The 19,975-nt window shown below is 39.4% G+C and overlaps 1 protein-coding gene across 3 annotated transcripts in view; it reads left to right on the top strand.

Moving 5' to 3' along the window:
• The window catches only part of MAP3K7CL (MAP3K7 C-terminal like), a 38,478-nt gene extending 18,503 nt beyond the window's left edge, over positions 1–19,975 (top strand). For all 3 annotated transcript variants that reach the window (XM_019467818.2, XM_019467819.2, XM_019467820.2), the window contains 2 exons: positions 7,427–7,542; positions 18,818–19,975. In XM_019467818.2, the coding sequence (XP_019323363.1) occupies positions 7,427–7,542; positions 18,818–18,998 (297 nt within the window). In that variant the 3' untranslated portion in view covers positions 18,999–19,975. The remainder of the gene's footprint in view (positions 1–7,426; positions 7,543–18,817) is intronic.

Genomic DNA, 19,975 nt, shown 5'->3' with positions numbered 1-19,975 from the left:
TCTACGGTAGAATAAAAGTTAGGTTACAAAGGCATATGAAGTGCCTTGTGGTTGTCACTATTTGCTTGAGGATAAACTGACTCTTGATTATCTCTCCAGGAGCCTTCAAAACTTGCCAAATGAAAAGTAAATGATGCCAGGTGATTATTGCCGGCCCTGCTCTCTGCAGAGCCTCAGATTTAAATCCCGCCATGCATGTCGAGCATCGCTAGGCCAGTGATGCTTCCCCGCAAATAATCTCATCTGAGCCTTGCCAGGATTGTGTGAGCTATTATGTCTCCACTTTAGAGATGAGAAACCTGAGGTCAAATTTTGGTCTAAATGAATTTTCTATTTCTGACTAGATCTCAGATTCTGAGTCTAGGTAGCCTTCTTTCCCTTGCACCTTTTGTGAAACCTACGGACTGTTTAAATTACTCTGATAGGTAGAGGTTTTTTGTTCTGGTTTGCAAGGTTGCCATAGTGTGGTTATAGAACCTTGCAAAACCTGTTCGGACTTTCTGATATCCATTACACATTCTTGTGTTGTTTATAAAATGGAGCTATAAAGTATCTATTTGGTAGATACTCTATCACCAGTTTGACCCCCTAGATTTTTCTGTTGCTTTGCCAAGAATGTGGACATGTTTGAGCATGTAATTCGTGTGGCTTCTATTTTCACAGAAGCCAAAAAAAGCCCTGTGCAAGAATAGCAGTGACAAACATTTCTCTTGATGTCTCTATTAATGCAAAATGTTGGGCAAGAGACTTTGGGGTAAGGTAGGTGTTAAAATGAACATCTCTTTATAATGTTCATTTGTGGGCCTTCAGCCTCAGCCCGGGGGCAATGGGTAGGTTGATTCTATTTTATGCGGATTCCTTTCCTGGAACTTGGTTTCTAAATTCTCTATGCCTAGTAGAGGCAGTATTTGGGCACAGCTGATGTAGCACAGCCAGTCCAAAGAAAAGAGGCTCAATTCTATGTCCACTTCTAAGAATGAATGAAAAATCACTACTTTTCTTTAGGCCTCGGTTTCCTTCTATTTGGAAAGGAAATAATGCCTGACCTCCTTCTTTATCCTGAAGGATGGTGTGAGTCAGCACCATATTTGTCTTAAAATTTAACCACGTTCTTATGCTTCGGAGATCGTCGTTTGACCTATAGATGATCCAAAGCTAAGCTGCAATATGGTCTTAAGTGCACTGGAATGACAATATGCTTTTATAATCAGGCAGGGAACATGTTAACCAGTACGTTGTGACAACTTCCTAATGGGACTCACGATGGCTGGAGCACGGGTATTGGCATTGGGTTGGCCTGAATTTGGATCTCAGCTCTACACCTACCAGTTTTGTGATTGATATTATTTACTCTCTCTAAACGTCACTTTTCTGAACTGCAAGGTGGAGACAGTGGTATCGATCTTACATTGTTATTGTGGGAATTAAATGTGAGAATGAGTAGATATAACACAGTGCTTGGCAAAATGATTGCTCACTTAGTGTTAATCTTCTTCTCTGGTGAAATTGTTTTTTGAATGATGTATTTAAGAATTAGCAATTTATCTTTATATGTACAACATGATAAGAGAAGCATCCCTTTGGATTTTTGAGTTAGGGATAGAGGTTCTGATGCTCTCTCTTTTCCATTAAGCTAAGGTACTTGGAAAACAATATGACTTTTTTTTTTAAAGTCAAATTGAGCAATAGCTTCAATCCTCCTAAAGTCCTCCCATCTAATCTGAGAAGACAGTGACAGGTGTCTCTGTGGTACACACTGAACTTGCTTTTTCTCAGACAGAGTCTGGTAAGTCCAGAAACTGATGTCACCTCCACAAATAAACAATTTCCTAGCTTCAGTTGTGTGCCGTAATATCTTGTTATCCGAGTAGTCTCTTCAGAAATTTCCTTTGGGTCTTGCATCAGTATATTGCTTGATATCTTGGGAAAGACAGTGAGAGAAAACGGAGAAGTCTTAGCATTCCAGGATTCTGCTACACCAGTCTTGAACATCCATCTGGAAATGCAATTAAGAAATAATCCCATAGAAAACACTGAAAATGTCTGCATTTTCTCATACACATGTTGGAAAGTATGGTATGGTTGTCTGTTGGCTGCTGTGACCACACAGAAAATATACACACATACCTTGGAGCTTTACAATGGTAGGTGTACTTTTTTTTTCTTTTTTGTGAAGCCCAGTAGTCCTCTAACAAGATGCCTTGTTAGAAAAGTCTGAGACACTCTTGAGTTACTTCTCTCTTGAATATTGCTTACATTAATAAACATGACTTAAATAGCCTTCATTTCAATGTTATATAAGATATGCAGTAAAATTGCTAGTGTTGACTCTGACTATAATGTAGATATTATAGAAATGTCAATCCTTAAAATATTTTAGGGGTGCTTGGGTGGCTCAGTCGGTTAAGTGTCCGACTTTGGCTCAGTCTGTGAGTTCTAGCCCGTGTCAGGCTCTGTGCTGACGGCTCAGAGCCTGGAGCCTGCTTGGGATTCTGTGTCTCCCTCTCTCTCTGCTCCTTTCCTCCTTGCACACACTCGCTCTGTCCCTCAAAAATAAATTAAGAAAAAAATTTTAAAAATATTTTAAATTCTAATATAATAGAGTTTTCCAATATTGCAATTAGTCCTATGTTTTTCCATTTGGTTTTTAACAAATTATATGTTAATTTTGGGACATTAAAATGCAACGTAAATTTGAACCAGATACCTCCCCCCTGCCCCTCCCCCAATAAAGATAACACTGAGATTCAAGGAATAAATAAAAAATCTGCTCAGCAACTGTAGAATATTTAGCTTCCTAAATATATCCTCTGTGTGGGAAGCTGGGAGAGGAAAATTAAATTCTTACATCTCTTGAAGTGGATGGGGCCAGTAGTATTTGAGGAAGCCAAGTAGAAAACGGAAGCACTTAAGTTGGCTTTGCCCCCTTGCGGAGAGATGCTTGGCTGGGTCCTGTCCCACGGGGTGCTTTCCAGAAGACGGAGTCCATTTCAGGAGGAGATCTAAACCCGGGCAGAGAGCAGAGATGGGATGGTGTGGCTCAAGCCGGCATTCTTGGAACAGGAGCCTGTGGTTTCTCTCTTACTTCATCTTGTTAAATCTGTCCTGATGATTGGGGTGGAGACCAGGGAGAGTAGTGGCTCAGTCACACTGCCGTGTAATTTAAAGCCCTTACAAGCTTCATCCTCAGGCAGCAGATGGGGCTGAGCTGGAGGAAAGGAGGTGAGAAGGAAGTCCCGCTCCCGGGCTCTGACCTCATCCAAACCTCCATCTGGGTCTTGGAAAAATGTGTTTCAAAGTTGGCTTGAGTCGCTGTTGGGACTATCTTAATTTAACCTTCTTAGAACTGGCTGCATTGTGAGAAAACTAGTACCACGGCATTGAGTGAGTCTGAAGAGTTGTTTCTGTGATCCCACAGAATTCGTTCTCTGGTCCAGGAAGAATACCTTGACCTTTTCACTTTCAAATCAAGTATCTTTGGATTCCTTGTCTTTGGAATGCAATATTTCATTCTTCAGGCAAGAGGGTAGGACAAATGTATCCAGAATGTAGCATAATTATGGAGAAAATAAGGAAAATTTTTTCTCTGGATGTGAAAAGAAATTCACTGTCAACACGAAGCGTTTATTTATTGCTCGCCTGTTCCCAGCACAGAGCGAGGACTACAAAAACCTCTTGGAGGAGAACAGTCAAAATTAAGCAATGAAAATATGTGTTAATTTTTATTCCAAGAAGCAGATAGGTTTTTTCTCACCTGGTTACCACCAGTATTCTTTTACAATATTGTTTGGTTTTCAATGTGAACATGTGTTAAACCCTATCTTAAACCCAGGTATGGCTGATTAAGTCATGAATGTCAATGTTTTAAATGTCACATGATAAAAGCCTTAGGATAGCTCCATTTTTACACTGGAAACCAGATTATTGTGCTTGAATTTTAGAAATGTTTCCTCAGACAAACACTTTCATTTTCTTCAATGGATACTGTTGGTCATAGATTATCTCTTATTTTGAGGGGTTATAAGAAAGTAAGAGAGAGTCACTCTCAGTGAAGACCTTATCATGCTACACACACACACACACACACACACACACACACACACAGAAAGAGAGAGAGAGAGAGAGAGAGAGACGTTATATCATAAGGCAATGACAGTGTTCTGTGTTGTACAGAACAACATCTCATTACCTATAGTTTTACTTTTTTGGGGGGGGGGTATAAACCTAAATATCTTAAAATTCTTCATTCACCAGAATTCCTGCTGGAATGAGAACCATACGTATTTCAAAATTCTTTGCTTAGTTTCTTTGCCTGGGATAACTGTCAAATGCCTTTTAAAGACAATAGGTCCTGCTGCCTGGTTTTTTTTGGGGTGGGGGAGGCGTTGATTTGTCTAGTGATGTTTAGGGTTTGTGGTGAATGGTTCTGGATGTAAAGGGGTGAGAAATTTTAAGTTCACTGGAGAGAAATTTGGGAAAGAAAGAGTGTTTGGGTGCAAATGAAGTGAACTTCAGATAGTGAGTCTTCATAGGAGTTCTTAGAAGATGAGGGAGGAACAGTGGAAAGATCTAATGACAATTTTTTTTTTTTTTGCATTAAGTTTTTAAAAAATTTTGGTAAAAACACACAACATAAATTTTTCCATCTTGATAATTTGGAAGTGTACAGTTCAATAACATTAAGTATATTCGCATTGTTGTGCAACTGATCTCCAGAACTTTTTCCTCTTGCAAAACTGAAACTCTATACCCATTAAACAATGCCTCATTTCCCCCTCCCCCCAGCCCCTGGCGACTAATGGAATGATTTTACGATGTTGTAGTGGGTTATGCAATATAACTTCCCTCCTTGCTTTAAAAAAACAAAACTAGGGGCGCCTGGGTGGTGCAGTCGGTTAAGCGTCCGACTTCAGCCAGGTCACGATCTCACGGTCCGTGAGTTCGAGCCCCGCATCAGGCTCTGGGCTGATGGCTCAGAGCCTGGAGCCTGTTTCCAATTCTGTGTCTCCCTCTCTATCTGTCCCTCCCCCGTTCATGCTCTGTCTCTCTCTGTCCCAAAAATAAAATAAACGTTGAAAAAAAAAAATTAAAAAAAAAAAAAATAAAAAAACAAAACTATATTGCTCCTTAATGCGTTCATGCAGATTGTGAGGGCTTGAAGTGGAGCCCAGTTATATGCCGGTTGGATGAAGACAGAGCTCGCAGGAGCTAGAGGCTGGAGTAGCACCTGGCGTCCTTTTACACCCTGAGATGCTGAACACTAAGTATTTTTGGCTTGTCCTTTTTTAATTGTGAGAAACCTTGAAAATAGCGTTATGTGTAAGTAGGCTGATCACCCTGCTAAGAGCACGTGAGGGTACTGAATATATCCGGAAATACTCCCTATCCTCATATACCCTTAGCAGCATGATCTTGCTACCTCTACATAATATTTTCAAATTTCCCACAATTAAGAAGTGCCAGTAAAAAAAAAGAGCAGAGGAAGAAACTTCCCACTTAATAAAAAAGCATTGCAGGGGAGCAAGCTAAGGGGGAAAGAGACCCCTCTGTTCTTAAGAAAATTGTGAATGTAACTTTCAGTTTCGCTTTTTGATGACGGCATCAGGGGATATTTCTCCCTCTACATGGCTACTCTCATTTATTTCCTCTTAAGACATAAAGGCTTTGCACAGAGTCCTAGAATCTTTTGGCTGTCACATAGGTTAACTATGCTGAATTTGTGGCTCAGGGACCTCGAAGTGGTGGCAAGTTTTGGCATGGACTGAATATAGCTTACGTGATGTTCGTAAGGACAGGAAATGGGATGCGTAGAGTCTTAGGGCCTTTCAGGAAGGACACAGGGCACAGATGATTTAATAGCGACTTGGCTAAGGTGTCCGGAGTAAATTGTTTTCATTCTCCTTACTGTTATACTTGGTAATTTGCCAGGGTAACAGGTGAAAATTGATGAGGGGGTGGTGATGTCTAGGATATAGGCCCAGAGGAGCCAGGAGTTCTGAATTCCTTTGGCAAGAGCTTTGCCTCACGGGGTGCATTATACGGTAATACTACAGGGCATTACTTTTCAATTTATTATCATAAATAAAGAGGTAATGGTTCCAACAGACTGAGTTTATGCTACGAATGTGTTTATGGGGCAGTAGGGAGAAATGCTATATAATGTAGTTATTATTACATTTTCCATGAATTTGGACATAGGAGATGATCCACGTGAAGGTAAATTTCATGCAAATCTATTTTGAATTTTATTTCCTTTAGAAAATCTCTACTCAGAGGCCTCAGAATAAATAGGGATCATCTTATTTATCTGTCAAACTTTATAGGATTTTATAGAACTTTATAGAATTTTTATTACATCCTGGATGGGGTTGCTAAATAGAACACCCAAAGAAATCTTTGTCTTTAGTATAACGAGAGGAGCAAGAAGGAAGAAATGCATTACTTCCCAATTTCCTAGTGTAAAATTAGTGAAAATATGACCTAGTCAGGCACATACTTACATATATACACTGTTGTGAGAAAGGGATTAGACTGAAGAGCCCATTTAACAGTAAAGTTGTATTTCTCAGATTTTATATACCATTTTCTATAAATAATTGAAAAGGGTGATTAAAAAACTCTTTAAAAGTCTATTAGCTACTGTTCCTTAAAGTAATGTTTTTAATAATGTATTGCTAACTAGAAATTAGAATTATAAACCCAGGGAAAGTCAGTTCTTTAAAAAATAATTTCTAGAAAGAAGTAGGATTTTCAACACGTGATGGGTCTACAGGCTTGCCCTGTTCATCTTTGTTTTCCTTGTAGATGGGAGAAAAACAAAGACATAAATCCCTGCTGTCTTTGACCTCACATGTTATAAGCATTATTTTACTTGGAGTTTGGTCTTTCATGGGATTTGTTAATCCTTGTAAGCTTTATTTCCAGCCCAGCATCATTTCTTCAGTTTGGATGCATCTCTCAAAAGAGAGCCTTTCTTGTAGGGTTACTCCACACTACAGGATGAGATTATGCCTCTGGGCTGCAGGAACAGAAAGTAAGGGGTAATTAAAGCAGACAACTGAACTATTTCCCCACCACTGCCCTTCTCGAAAGCAGAGTTTGAGATTTCCGGGGAGAAGTGCAGAATTATTAGAAGATCTAATTTTACTCCAATGCATGGCAAATAATAGATATGTCATGAGCCTTCCGGTTCTGGCTCAGGCCTGAGAATGCCCCACAATGACACTGGAAGATGAATGTGGAGAATATCAGCCTACCTCCCTATTTTCAGTCAAGCAGAATCAGCCAGACCCTGTCCAATGTTGACTGCCAATACTATTGTCCTGCAAAAAATCTCTCTCTAAAGAACATCAGTAGAGCAAAATCATTTATAATGTATTCCGATACAAAGAAATGGACTGATTTCTTCTTGTTGTTGTTTGTGAAGCCTCTGCCGCCTTGTCATGACTCCGTGGAATCCATGCAGGTGTTCAAACAGCACTGTCAAATAGCAGAAGAATACAATGAGGTCAAAAAGGAAATCGCTCTGCTTGAGGAAAGGAAGTAAGTACTGTTCCCCTGAACCCTCTTACCTCTGAGTGATGTCTCCTGGTCATGGACTGGGGGAGGTGGGCATGGAATGGGCTGAACTTGAGGGTGAGAGGGAGGGGTGTGGGCAAGTGACATTCTGTGGTTCAGAGGTTACTGGGCAACTTCCATGTTTTTATCATGTTTGACTATAGAAAGAATGCAAATGAAACTGCTGAGGATTAAAAGCTTTACTCTATGGAGTACTGAGACGAATAACAGGAGTACTTCCTACCCAAACCCAATTTTTTGATAATCATTTTTAGATCAGGAAGGTAAAAATGCCCAAACAGCACCCAGATGCACACTATGTGCCCTGTGGATGTGCCCAAAGCCCCCAGAGCACTTTGGCTTCGAGTGAGTTTTAATGAATGGTTACATGGTGGCGTTCCCACGTCAAGTAAAGAAGCCACTGTGACAGATCTTTGGAATAATGTAAATGTATTAACATTTTACAGTCCAATAGCCCGAGGAAGTTTTTTTTATTTTGATAGCTCCATTACCATTCCAGTTCTACTGTAGGGAACTTTGGGTATCTATTAATTAAATTAATTAAAGCATTCTAATTTTAGTCACACTAAGCTTTTCCTTTCAGAATTATCATCCTTTTTAATTGCACTCGATTCTGCCAGTGTCTACCCCAGTGACCCCCATTCCTTCATACTTTCAAAGCACCAGACACTTTTCCTTCCTAGCACTGGGTAGTTTGCACTTACACATTAGTGGGATCTTTTGGTTAATAGTTGTGTCTCCTACTAAGTGGTAAACTACTAAGGGCTTTGAACCCCTGAAAGCAGGGCAAGTCAGGTGTTACTCACCACCATATTTCTAAAGCTGGACACAGTACATGGGATGTAAATGCTGAATCCATTTTTGTTGAGTGAGTGACACATAATCAGAACGTATTTTGATTCTTTAACTTCCTACTTTTCCCCCTCTTCCTCTTACTGATACGTGATATATATTTATTACTTAGTTTTTAAATCAAAGTGAGTGAAATATGTTTTGAGAAATTTATAAAATTCTTGGGACTCTTTGAAGACCCCCCTCCACCCCCTAGATCGTGGTTGGACAGTACAACATGGTGGGGAGGAGTATGGGTTATGGGGTCAGACTTTGCACTTACTGTAAGACCTCGGATAACAAACCTTTCCTTACTGCCTTGCTGTGTTGTGCCTCAAATGTAAAATCATACCTGGACTTATGGCCAAAGGGGGTTAAAATATGTTTAAAAAATTTTTTTTAATGTCTATTTATTCTTTTTTTAAATTTTTTAAATGTTTTTATTTATTTTTGAAGGAGAGAGAGAGACAGCATGAGTGGGGGAGGAACAGAGAGAGAGGGAGACACAGAATTCGAGGCAGGCTCCAGGCTGTAAGCTGTCAGCACAGAGCCCGATGCGGGGCTCAAACTCATGAACTGTGAGATCATGACCTGAGCTGAAGTCGGATGCTTAACCGACTGAGCCACCCAGGCGCCCCTAATGTCTATTTATTCTTGAGACAGAGACAGAGCGTGAACAGGGGAGGGACAGAGAGAGAGGGAGACACAGAATCTGAAACAGGCTCCAGGCTCTGAGCTGTCAGCATAGAGCCCGACGTGGGGCTTGAACCCACGAACTGTGAGATCATGACCTGAGCCGAAGTCGGACGCTTAACGACTGAGCCACCCAGGCGCCCCGGGGGATTAAAATATGTTTAAGAGGAGATCAGAAAAACGTAACTTCTTCTCATATATCTGAGACTTTCTTTTTGGTCTGAGAGTTTTCAGAGGAAGGTGGTTGGAAGGCTCAGATTGCACATTTGCATACAGTCTGAGTCCTAAAAAAAGTTTCTTAAAGAAGCTGAAGAAGTTTACTAATAATGTGGCCTATAGTGAAATTAAAGGAGAATTTGTATAATCAATAACCTATAAATGTGTCTGTGTGTGTCTGTGTGTGTGTGTGTGTGTGTGTGTGTGTGTGTGTGTGCGCGCGCGCACATGAACTATGCTGTTGAGGCAGAAAAAAGCCAGGTAATTCTGTATTTATTTGTAAACTCTTCAGATTGAAGGTAATGGAGGACTTGGCTTATTTTAATTAACCCATGTGTGGTTTTTTTTGGCAATGCAAAACTTACCCACTAAATTATATGTTCTGTGAGTTTATATTTTTTGTATGTTTTGTTAAAAAATATGATAGGATAATGATGTAAGGGTGACTCATCTGGTCTTTTGTTGAAACATATCCCTGCTGTTTCTGCATTAACTCATCTTATTTTTTCCCTAAGCCTATTTGAACTTTGGACTTGTCTTGAAGCTAGGATATTATCTCCCTCCCTCCCCAGCCCCCACTTTCTTCCTAAATAATTGGCTAGATGCATGGTAAAGGACAAATTCTTTTGTTATCTTTTTTCCTTTCTTTTTAAATAAAGTCTCTCAAATTCCTTTTTCTCCATTCCTTCTTGTGCTGTTTGGGGTCAGGACTTGCTGCTTCACATCTTGGTCAATGTAATGTTATACCTGGTTTCCCTGCCTATGATTTCCTGTTGTTGGAAAAGGACACGGAGTTCTTGGCCTGGTTTGCAAGCTCTAGCCCCCTATGGCTTTACACCCCAGCAGAATGTTCTTTCTCATCATTGTCTTCAGCTCCATTGACCTCTTCGCTTCTTCCTGCCTCTGTGACCTTGTTCACAGCAGCCTCTAGGTCTGGAGCACTTACTCCTTCCTCAGATGCTACCCTCGAGGAGAGCTTAGCTAATATCCCTGCCCGAACACTCCATGGGATTCATCTCTTTTCCTGGGTGGAAGAAAATACACTGGAATGACTCTTTTTGCACGTTTGTAGGCTGGGGTTATCAATAGTTATCCTTTTAACTTCATGTCCTTCATGTCCTATCAATAGTTATCCTTTTAACTTCACAGACTTTCTGACTGTGCATAGTTACCTACAAATGTGAATACCTTTGAATATCTCTTTGTGTCCCCATCACCGAACAGGGACTTGCGCATAGGGTCAAACATGAGTGAGGGTGATTTTGAGTGATTGATTGTAGGATATAGTAATACCCTTTGTGTATACAAACAGTGTAACAAATGTGTCATTTGTAATTTATATGGTCCATATTTAAAATAAAGAGTCAATATCAGCATTAAGGAATTGCTAAGATAAACTAAAATAGGAAGTATGGTTATATCTTATATTTATAAATAAATGATCCTGGTCCTCCAAGGGTTATTGGTGATCATTGTTTCCATTAACACTATACTGAAATGGAAATTCATTACACAACAACTATTTTCCAGAACAGTGTTTAAGCAAGATAAATAAAGCCAAATGGATCTGACCCACGTAACTAGCTCTCTGTTTTTTGGTGATTTGGATAAGAATTTCTTTCCCATCATTTCATACAGTGTGGGCGATTATGTTGGTCTCCGGTGATTGGCTAGCGTAAGCTAGACACAGAGAGAGATGTTAACTCAGGTATTTAAAGGAAAGTTTTTCTTTAGTAGAGTCAGACGGGCACAGGTTAAGCTGAACTTCTCTCTCATCTCCAGAGGGGGTCACCCTGGATCAAGCTTGGGAGACCGCAGAGGGGAGCGAAGAGTTGATTATAATTATTATTTTAAATCATGTCTATTAGATAAAGAGAGTCCAACATTTTCTAGGACTATAAACTCAGCACGCAGTGAATTTAATTTAAAGAATCACTTCTGGCTTATGTGATGTATGAAAAGCTTGTTCTTACTTTTATTGGATTTTTTTTTCTCAATTGAAAAAAAAATGACAATTTTATTGAAAGCCTTAAAAACTTACCGAGAATTCTGACATCTTTCCAGGACTCCTACTATTATTTCTTGCCTCTTTCTAGGCCTTTTGAATGTGAATAATCTTACAGAATTGCATATATAGTGAAATGAAACGTATACATGATTTTCTCAACAAATAGTATAAACTGTTAAAATATAACACATGCAGTTTTTTGTGGACGTAATGGAAAGAAGTGAGAGGTGGACATTGGATGCCTTCTGAAATTTATCATCCATATTTTGACAGCAAGTTAAAGTACATGATTAAGCTACAATTAGATCTAAAAATGAGATTTACAATTAGTAAAGGTTGCTTTACTCCAGATAGGGTATTTTATCTTGTTCAAAGGAGAAACCATTTGTCTTCTGTGTATATGAAACATTGTGCCAGGTGCTGTGGTGTTTAAAAGATTGACTTAGAATGTCAGAAAGAGAGATAGATTCTTAGAAAAGTCAGGATGAAAAATGTCACATAATTAAGAAAAAATAACTCCATGGTTTTCAGTACACTCACAGAGTTGTGCAGCCATCATTACAGTTTTAGGACATTTTCATCACCCAGGAAACCTCGTAGCTCCCGCTTCCCTCCCTCCCCCCGCTCCCAACAGCCACTGGCCTTCACTCATCTACTTTCTCTCTATGCATTTGCCAATTCTGGATACGTCATATAAAAGGAACAATATGGTCTGTGGTCTTTTGTGGCTGGCTTCTTTCACCTGACAGGATATTTTCAAGATTCATCCACATTGTAGCATGTATTCCTTTCTCTTGTTGAATAATATTCCATTGCATGGAGAGTCCATACTTTATCCGTTCACCAGTTGATGGACATTTGGGTTGTTTGCACTTTTGGTTATTATGAACATTTGTGTAAAAGTTTTGGGTGGATGTATGCTTTCGGTTCACTTGGGTATGTGCCTTGGAGTGGAACTGTCAGGTCATGTGGTAAATCAACGTGTAACCTTTGGAGGAATTGCCAGGCTTTTTCTAAAGTGGCTGTACCCCTTCATAGTCCCACCAGAAATGTCCAAAGGTTCCGATTTCTCCTTATCTTTGCCAACACTTCATGCTAGTGAGTGCAAAATGTGGTCTCGTTGTTGTTTTGATTTATAGTTCCCCGACAGCTAGAGATGTTGAGCATCTTTTCATGTGCTTTTTGCAATTTTTATGTCTTCTCGGAGAAATGTACATTCAGATCCTAGCCCATGTTTTAGTTGGATTATTTCTCTTTTTATTATGGAATTGAAAAAATGTTATAGAAGTTCGTGAGTTCAGGTAAAACATTAGAAAGGGATTTTCATATGGGGGTAACACAAAAATAGCAGACCTATATTTTCATATCTTTTGAAAAGACATAAAATGATGATTGAAGAAGCAACATCTCATTGAGGGGATAATATTGGAATTGGGGGAAAGGGAGCATATGTAATTTGTAATAGCATAGTCTAAAAATAGCCCTGTTCTGATTTGTTTTCAGTCGTGGCATTTAATTTGTCCCGAATTTTCCAATAACAATAGCTTTTTATGTTTAACCAGAAACATTTATTTCTTTAGGACATTCCTGATGGCAGAGATTTTTAAGTTGTATTCTGGGGACCCTTTCAAAGATTGGGGATGGAGCCAGTATCAGGCAGGGGACTGTCCAACGGCTAACGAGAGACGGTCCCATTAGCTCTGTTTTATTTTCTTCACTTCAGACTAAGATTTTCCTTGCAAAAGGGCATCACGCTAGAAAACATTGAAAACCTCACTTTTATATTTGTTTTATATGTATTATATATATTTATATGTATTTTATTTTTAGCACTTATTTAAAAAATTTTTTTTAATGTTTATTTTTGAGACAGAGAGAGACAGAGCATGAATGGGGGAGGGGCAGAGAGAGAGGGAGACACAGAATCTGAAGCAGGCTCCGCGCTCTGAGCACAGAGTCCGACGCGGGGCTCGAACTCACAGACCGTGAGATCATGATCTGAGCTGAAGTTGGAAGCTCAACCGACTGAGCCATCCAGGCGCCCCTATTTTTAGCACTTATTTTTATTTAAAAAATGTTTATTTACTTTGGGGGAGAGAGAAATAGAGAGAGGGAGAGCGAGCACAACCAGGGAAAGGGCAGAGAAAGAGAGAGAGAGAGAGAGAGAGAGAGAATCCAAGAAAGCAGTGCAGATCCCAAAGTGGGACTTGATCGCATGACCGTGAAATCATGACCTAAGCCAGAATCAAGAGTCAAACGCTTAGCTGACTGAGCCACCCAGTCGCCCCTATATTCCAAGCAGTTAAAAAAATTATTAAAAGACATTTACACAGGGGCACCTTGGTGGCTCAGTAGGTTGAGTGTCCGACTTCGCTCAGGGCACGATCTCACGGCTCGTGAGTTTGAGCCCCATGTCAGGCTCTGTGCTGACAGCTCAGAGCCTGGAGCCTGCTCTGGATTCTGTGTCTCCCTCTCTCTGCCCCTTCCCCAGTTTACACTCAGTCTCTCTTTGTCTCTCTCTCTCTCTCTCTTTCTCTCTCTCAAAAATAAATAAACATTAAAAACCATAAAAAAAAGACATTTACACAGCTCCCAGAAATGAGGTTTCTGCTGTCATAAAGAAATAGTAAATGGAGATATTTCTCCATATGTCTGCAATGTTGGCAGTAATGGGGGAGTCCTATCGTCCTCACTAAGACATCCTGATGTGGGTATGATGCCTCTGTATAAAGTATAGGACTTGCGCTCAATTTCTAATAGTGGAGATATGCTTCCTAAGACCAACTTGGTTAGCAAGAATCGAGGTTAGCGCCTGGTTTGCAATAGGATTTCAATAAATACTTGAACGGATGAGTGGAGGAACCAAAGAACTGTCTTGGCTCTTGACTTTTCTCCAGAGGTATAGCCGAGGGAGTTTTTCACTTTAGGATTTAGCTTTGTGTGAAATCCCCATGTTCCAAACTTCATCAGGCTTTGAGATCACACTTTCTGTTAATGCCCCAGTCATAATGATTTGGGTCTTTTATGCCACCTAATTACATGCTGTTCAGTCTTCTAACTGGAATCTCATTCCTCAACATCTCTCCATCTAATCTTTGCCTGGAACCATGTTGAAAGGGACAGAATATTTACCACTCCTCAGTGAGAGTGCCTTTAAGTAGGTCTCCCTGGCTAAGGAAAGAGGGTCCAATCTTTGGGGGAGCAGAGTGAGGAAACATTTTGCCTTTCATCTATTCCTATTCCACGATTAACTCTTGGTGGGATGATTGATAGTGGAAATCTCCATTTCCTTTGGAATAAGTGGTTCTTAACTGGGCCAACTCCTCAGCCCCAAACCCCCAAGATATTGACAATACCTAGAGACATTTTTGGTTATAATGACGGGTTGGGGGAAAATGCTACTGGCATTTAGTGAATAGAGGCCAAGGGTGCTGCTGACCCTTCTACAATGTGAGTGGATATAGGGCAGCCACCAATAGCAAAGAGTTGTCTAGCCCAAAAGATCACTTGTGCCAAGAGAAATTCTAGAGCAAATCTCAATTCTTCCTGCAAGGAAGTGTTGTCCTTTGGCTCCCAAATGATATAATGCATTTATTCCTTATGCATTATTCATTTGTAGGGCTTCAGTGCCACAGTCTAGACTGCACTTTGCAATTCCATTTCAATACCATTTATTATTACCCCACCTGCATAAAATGAAGGTAGACTTTCACATACTTTTTACCATCTTGAGGCATCTACTTCTTCTCTCCTGTGTGTCATTGGTTGTACTAGAACACAGATCTTTTAAGAACCACCAACAGTGTGGTCGAAATCACTAGTTAAAATAAATTCTCCCCAGTATTTTATAATATTATTACCCAAAACTCTTTAGCTCTTTATGTCTGAACTGTCTAGGATTTTGTCTTTTCCAAACGAAAGTCTTAGTTAATGCTGAACATCTAAAAAACCATGGTAGTGGTCTTTCCCAAATTAGAGAAATGTTTGTCCTAATGATGAATTCATGTTCTAAACTCCTGCAACATAAAGAATCTACTTAATTTTGGAGTTAGTTTCTACAAAGTTTCAAAGTTCTCTTCACTTGGACTCTCCCTTACCCTATTTGTTGTAGCAAATAAAACCTTTTCCAGGCATATGGCTTATGATGGGAGTGGCAGATAGTCTATGATGGACCCAAGGTTATGGCCTTTTTACTGTTGAAGTACATTATGTTGGAAACAGTATTACAGACTCTTGACTTCAGCAATAGGATTCCTGTAATGATGGTCTTCTACCCCCATATCACATTACACTGAAGGGAATGATAGAAGTGATCAACCCAAAATCAAAGGCAAGACCACATTCTAGCCAATTATAGATATTGATTTGTTCCTCAGATCATCTATTTACAAGATTGTCTCCATAGCTTAATGTACCAGGTTTAATTATGAATTGCTATTGGATGAACATAAACACGTCTATGTAAATAGGTCTTGGACAGGAGACAGCAGACATTTTGATAGTATTCATTGAATATATGTATAGTTGCTTATCAGATACATCAAACTAATTTAAAAACCTATCAGTTGAGTCCTCCTGATTCCAGTAAGGAAGAAATTATCATTGACTTTCTCCAATGCAAGAAAAATGGACTAGACAATCATGATCATTCCTTTTAGTTGTAAAGTCTGTGATTTTCTAATTTATCTTTTCTACCAGTCAGAATGAATAACAGAGGTCTTCAGGAGTTTTAAATGAGGTCAGATATGGAACCAGGACGGCAGCCATTGTTATACCTTGTACTGCCAGTTCCCGGACCAGGATTTGAGAGCAAAACTCTACTTCCATTTGAATTACTTGTGTGAGACAGTTCATTTGAAAAGAAAAAAAGAACGAGAATAGACGATCTGATGGGTAGGGGCTTGAGAGATATGCATCCTCTTTACTTCTCTAAGTTTTACTATAAATTTCGTTAGGACAGTTACCTAAGGAGCTTTACCAATATTTAATTATTGACATGTATTGCTTAAACTATACTTAGAGGCAAAGGGCCATAAGCATTTAATCATAAGGATAGGTTTGATTTCTGGCTTAGTCTTATTAGTTGTGGGATTTTTTCAATGTAGTTAAGCCCTTTGCATTTCTTTTTCCTCATCTTTAAAATGCATGTGATTTGTCTCTGAGGCATCTTACTCCTCAGTTATTCATTCAGCAAGTATTTATTGGGAGCCTTTATATTCTAAATACCATGGGAGACTCAAAGATCAACAAGAACTCAGAGGACCTTTGTGTATATACATATCAGTGTTCCAGCTTACCTTCCTTTTGTCCCTTCTAGGCCCTTCCTTTCCAATGCCTGGTTTTGCTCAGTGGTCATCAAAGCGGGTGCACGAAGCAGTCCATTGGGGGAAGAAAGAAAATACTAGAACTTCCATTCTGATTTGTGTTTTGTCCTTTTCCTGGAGTAACTGTTTATTTTGACAGTTTCAGACTTACAGAAAAGTTGCAAAAATGGTGCAAAGACCTCCCATATGTCCTTTCTTGGATTCACTGATTATTATTATTCTTGTATTATCATTAAATATTTGTTATTTACCTTTGAGAGAGCACAAGATGGGGAGGGGCAGAGAGAGGGGGATAGAGGATCCGAATTGGGCTCTGCATTGACAGTCTGACAGCGGTGAGCCAGTGTGGGGCTCAAACTCACAAACCGTGAGGTCATGACCTGAACTTGAACCTGAAGTCAGATGCTCAACCAACTAAGCCACCCAGGCACCCCTGGATTCACTGATGATTAAAAACTTCCCCAGTTGTGCTTTAGTCTCTCTCCCCCAACACTGCACACTACTAGGGTTCTCTCTCTCTCCCTGTCTCAGTGAGATGAGGTATCTATCTGTCTACCTATTGTCTCTCTACATCTATCTATCTATCTATCTATCTATCTATCATCTCTCTATCCCCCCCATCTAATCATGCCCCATTATTCTAAATATTTCAGTATTTTCTTTTTAAAAAAAATTTTAAAATATTTATTTATTTATTTTGAGAGAAGAGTGAGCAGGGGAAGGGCAGAGAGAGGGGGACAGAAGATCTAAAGCAGATTCTGCACTGATAGCACCGAGCCCCCTTAGGGCCTCAAACTCCTGATGCATGAAATGATGACCTGAGCTGAAGTCAGACGCTCAACTGACTGAGCCACCCAGGTGCCCCAGTATGTTCTAAGAACGAGGACATTCTCTCACTTAACCACAGTACAATAATTACAAATTAAGAATTTTAGCATTGATACAGGGATATTTCATAATCCACGTTTGAATTGCATCAATTTCCGAATGATGTCCTTCACAGCAATTTTTTTTTTTTCCGGCCCAGAATTGCACATTGCTCTTAGTTGTCATCTCTTTAGTTTCTTTAAATGTGGAACCATTTAGGCTAGCGGTTTGAAGAGTACATGCTAGCAATTTTGTAGAATTGCCTTCAATTTGAGGTTGTCTAGTGTATGCGTTTTTGGCAGGAATACCAGAAAAAGGATGTGTCCTTCTTGGTGCATGTGATATCTATTTATCTCCTTACTGGTGATGTCAAGGTTGATCACTTGGTTAAAGGAGTCTTCCAGGTTTCTGTGCACTTTTGCCTACAGAGAAAGAGATGTGACACACGCTTATAGGCAAAGAATTCTGTTAGATCTAGTTTAGGATTAACTGACCCACATAAGGGGGGTGGACCTGTGTTGGGTTGTCATGTTTAGTAAATCTAAACATAGACTGGGAACCTTTAGCTCCTTATTATGTGTATTTATATCAATAAATTATTGATAGGTAATTACTGAGAACTGAATTTGTTTAAGACTTTATCACTCCTTATCCCTCCAATAACCTTAGCCTGCTCTCTGAATTCTAGAGTCAGGCCAGAAGGAAATGTAGATATAATGTTTTGTTAAATAGGGCTGCAGATATCTATACCTATCTATATCAGCAGTCCAGAAAGGCATGGAAAATAATATTTGCAGGCAGAAGTTGGATTCTTTAGTTTAAAGGAGACTGTTAAGGATTTGTTAAGCTCTCAAGTAGAAAACAAAGTTAGATAGTAACTGATTTTGGAGGACAAAGACAAGGTAAAGGACAAACTACAGTTCTATCTGTAAGACAATAGATAACATTTTAACTCATAAACCGACTTTCTGGGTTTTTTTCCCCTTAAATTAATAGTAACTTTTACCATTTTTGTACTCTTTAAACAAATCACCTTGTTTTGACTGTCAAAGGACTTATTGAGCTTTTTGGGTCTATGTTGAGTATTTTGGATGTGTCTGGTAGAGGTGCTAGAACAAAATAAAGTGGCTACAACTTGCAAAGCTGGAAAAGCTAAAAGGAAGTCGCTGGAAGTAACTAGAGGTGGTGAATTTAGAAAAGCAGAATCAAAATTCTGCTTCCATTATGCTGTTACTGCATAATTTAGTTGGTTTGCATTAAATTGTGTGCTTTTTCCCTCACCTGCCCCCTGGGTCTTCAGAAAGGAGCTCATTGCCAAGCTGGATCAGGCAGAAAAGGAGAAGGTGGACGCCGCTCAGCTGGCCCGGGAATTCGAGGTACTGATGGAGGAGAACCGGACATTGAAGTTGGCTCAGTCCCAATGTGTAGAACAGCTGGAAAAGCTTAGAATACAGTATCAGAAGAGACAGGGCTCATCCTAACTTGAAACTATTCAATGTGAGCATAAAAGGTTGGTGACTGTTGTGTGCTGGCCAAAAGATTTTCATTTTAAAGGGATAGTGTGTAAAACCTACTGTTTCTTTCTATTACCCACGTGGCAAACATCTGTAATGAATTTAATGCTTGCCAGATCAAGTTTGTGAGAAGGGAGATTATATTTTAAATAAGATAATTAAAGCAAGCCTATTGGCAGTATACGTTTCCCGAGATCATAACTCACTTCCAAAGATACATTTTTTTCTTATTTACGAAGATGTGATCAGAGTGTATATCAGGGTAGAAAAAGATGAAAATAGAATATTAACTGACTCCGCTAACAATTGTGAACAGAATTAAGCCAGGAAAACAAACTAGTAAGATGCTCACTGTAGTTTCATACCTGTGTATTTTTAAATTTCATGTCTCGAATATTTCAACTATGCTCAAACCTGAAGTCAGAAACTTCTGCACACATTTTTATGTTCACCAGAGTTAGGTTTAATCCCTCAATGATTGATTGTACTGAGAATAAATGGTTGCATATCATAAAAGATTTCTCATGAAAATATTAGCAGAAAGCATGTTTGTGCCAAAAGCACACTGCCAGTGCTAACTTGCTGTTGTAATAAAAAGTTGATAAGGCTGCATTTTTTTTCACGCCATGTTACCTGACGGTAAACATCTCTGCCTTTGCTTGTGTGTGTTCTGGGGCATGCGGGAAATGGAAAAGTATTGTTTGGACGTTGCTTTGGTGAGTTCCCATGAAAACATGAGTAAAACTATGACTATGACTTTGTTTTGGATTTAAAGAGAGGTTTTGGATCAGTGATAACTAATAAGAATATATGAGTAATTTCAAGAATAAAATGATTCGCCTCTTGTTCCACCTATCACCATAGTTCCCCAAATGGATCTCTTTGTTTTATGTCCATTTCTGTTCATGTAACTTCTTTTTCATTAAACATGAATCAAACTGTCA

The sequence above is a fragment of the Panthera pardus genome, unplaced genomic scaffold (genome assembly GCF_024362965.1).
Source record: "Panthera pardus isolate Hobbes unplaced genomic scaffold, ASM2436296v1 HiC_scaffold_16, whole genome shotgun sequence".
NCBI classification, from domain to species: Eukaryota; Metazoa; Chordata; class Mammalia; order Carnivora; family Felidae; genus Panthera; species Panthera pardus.
This window is presented reverse-complemented; position numbering and strand designations above follow the sequence as displayed.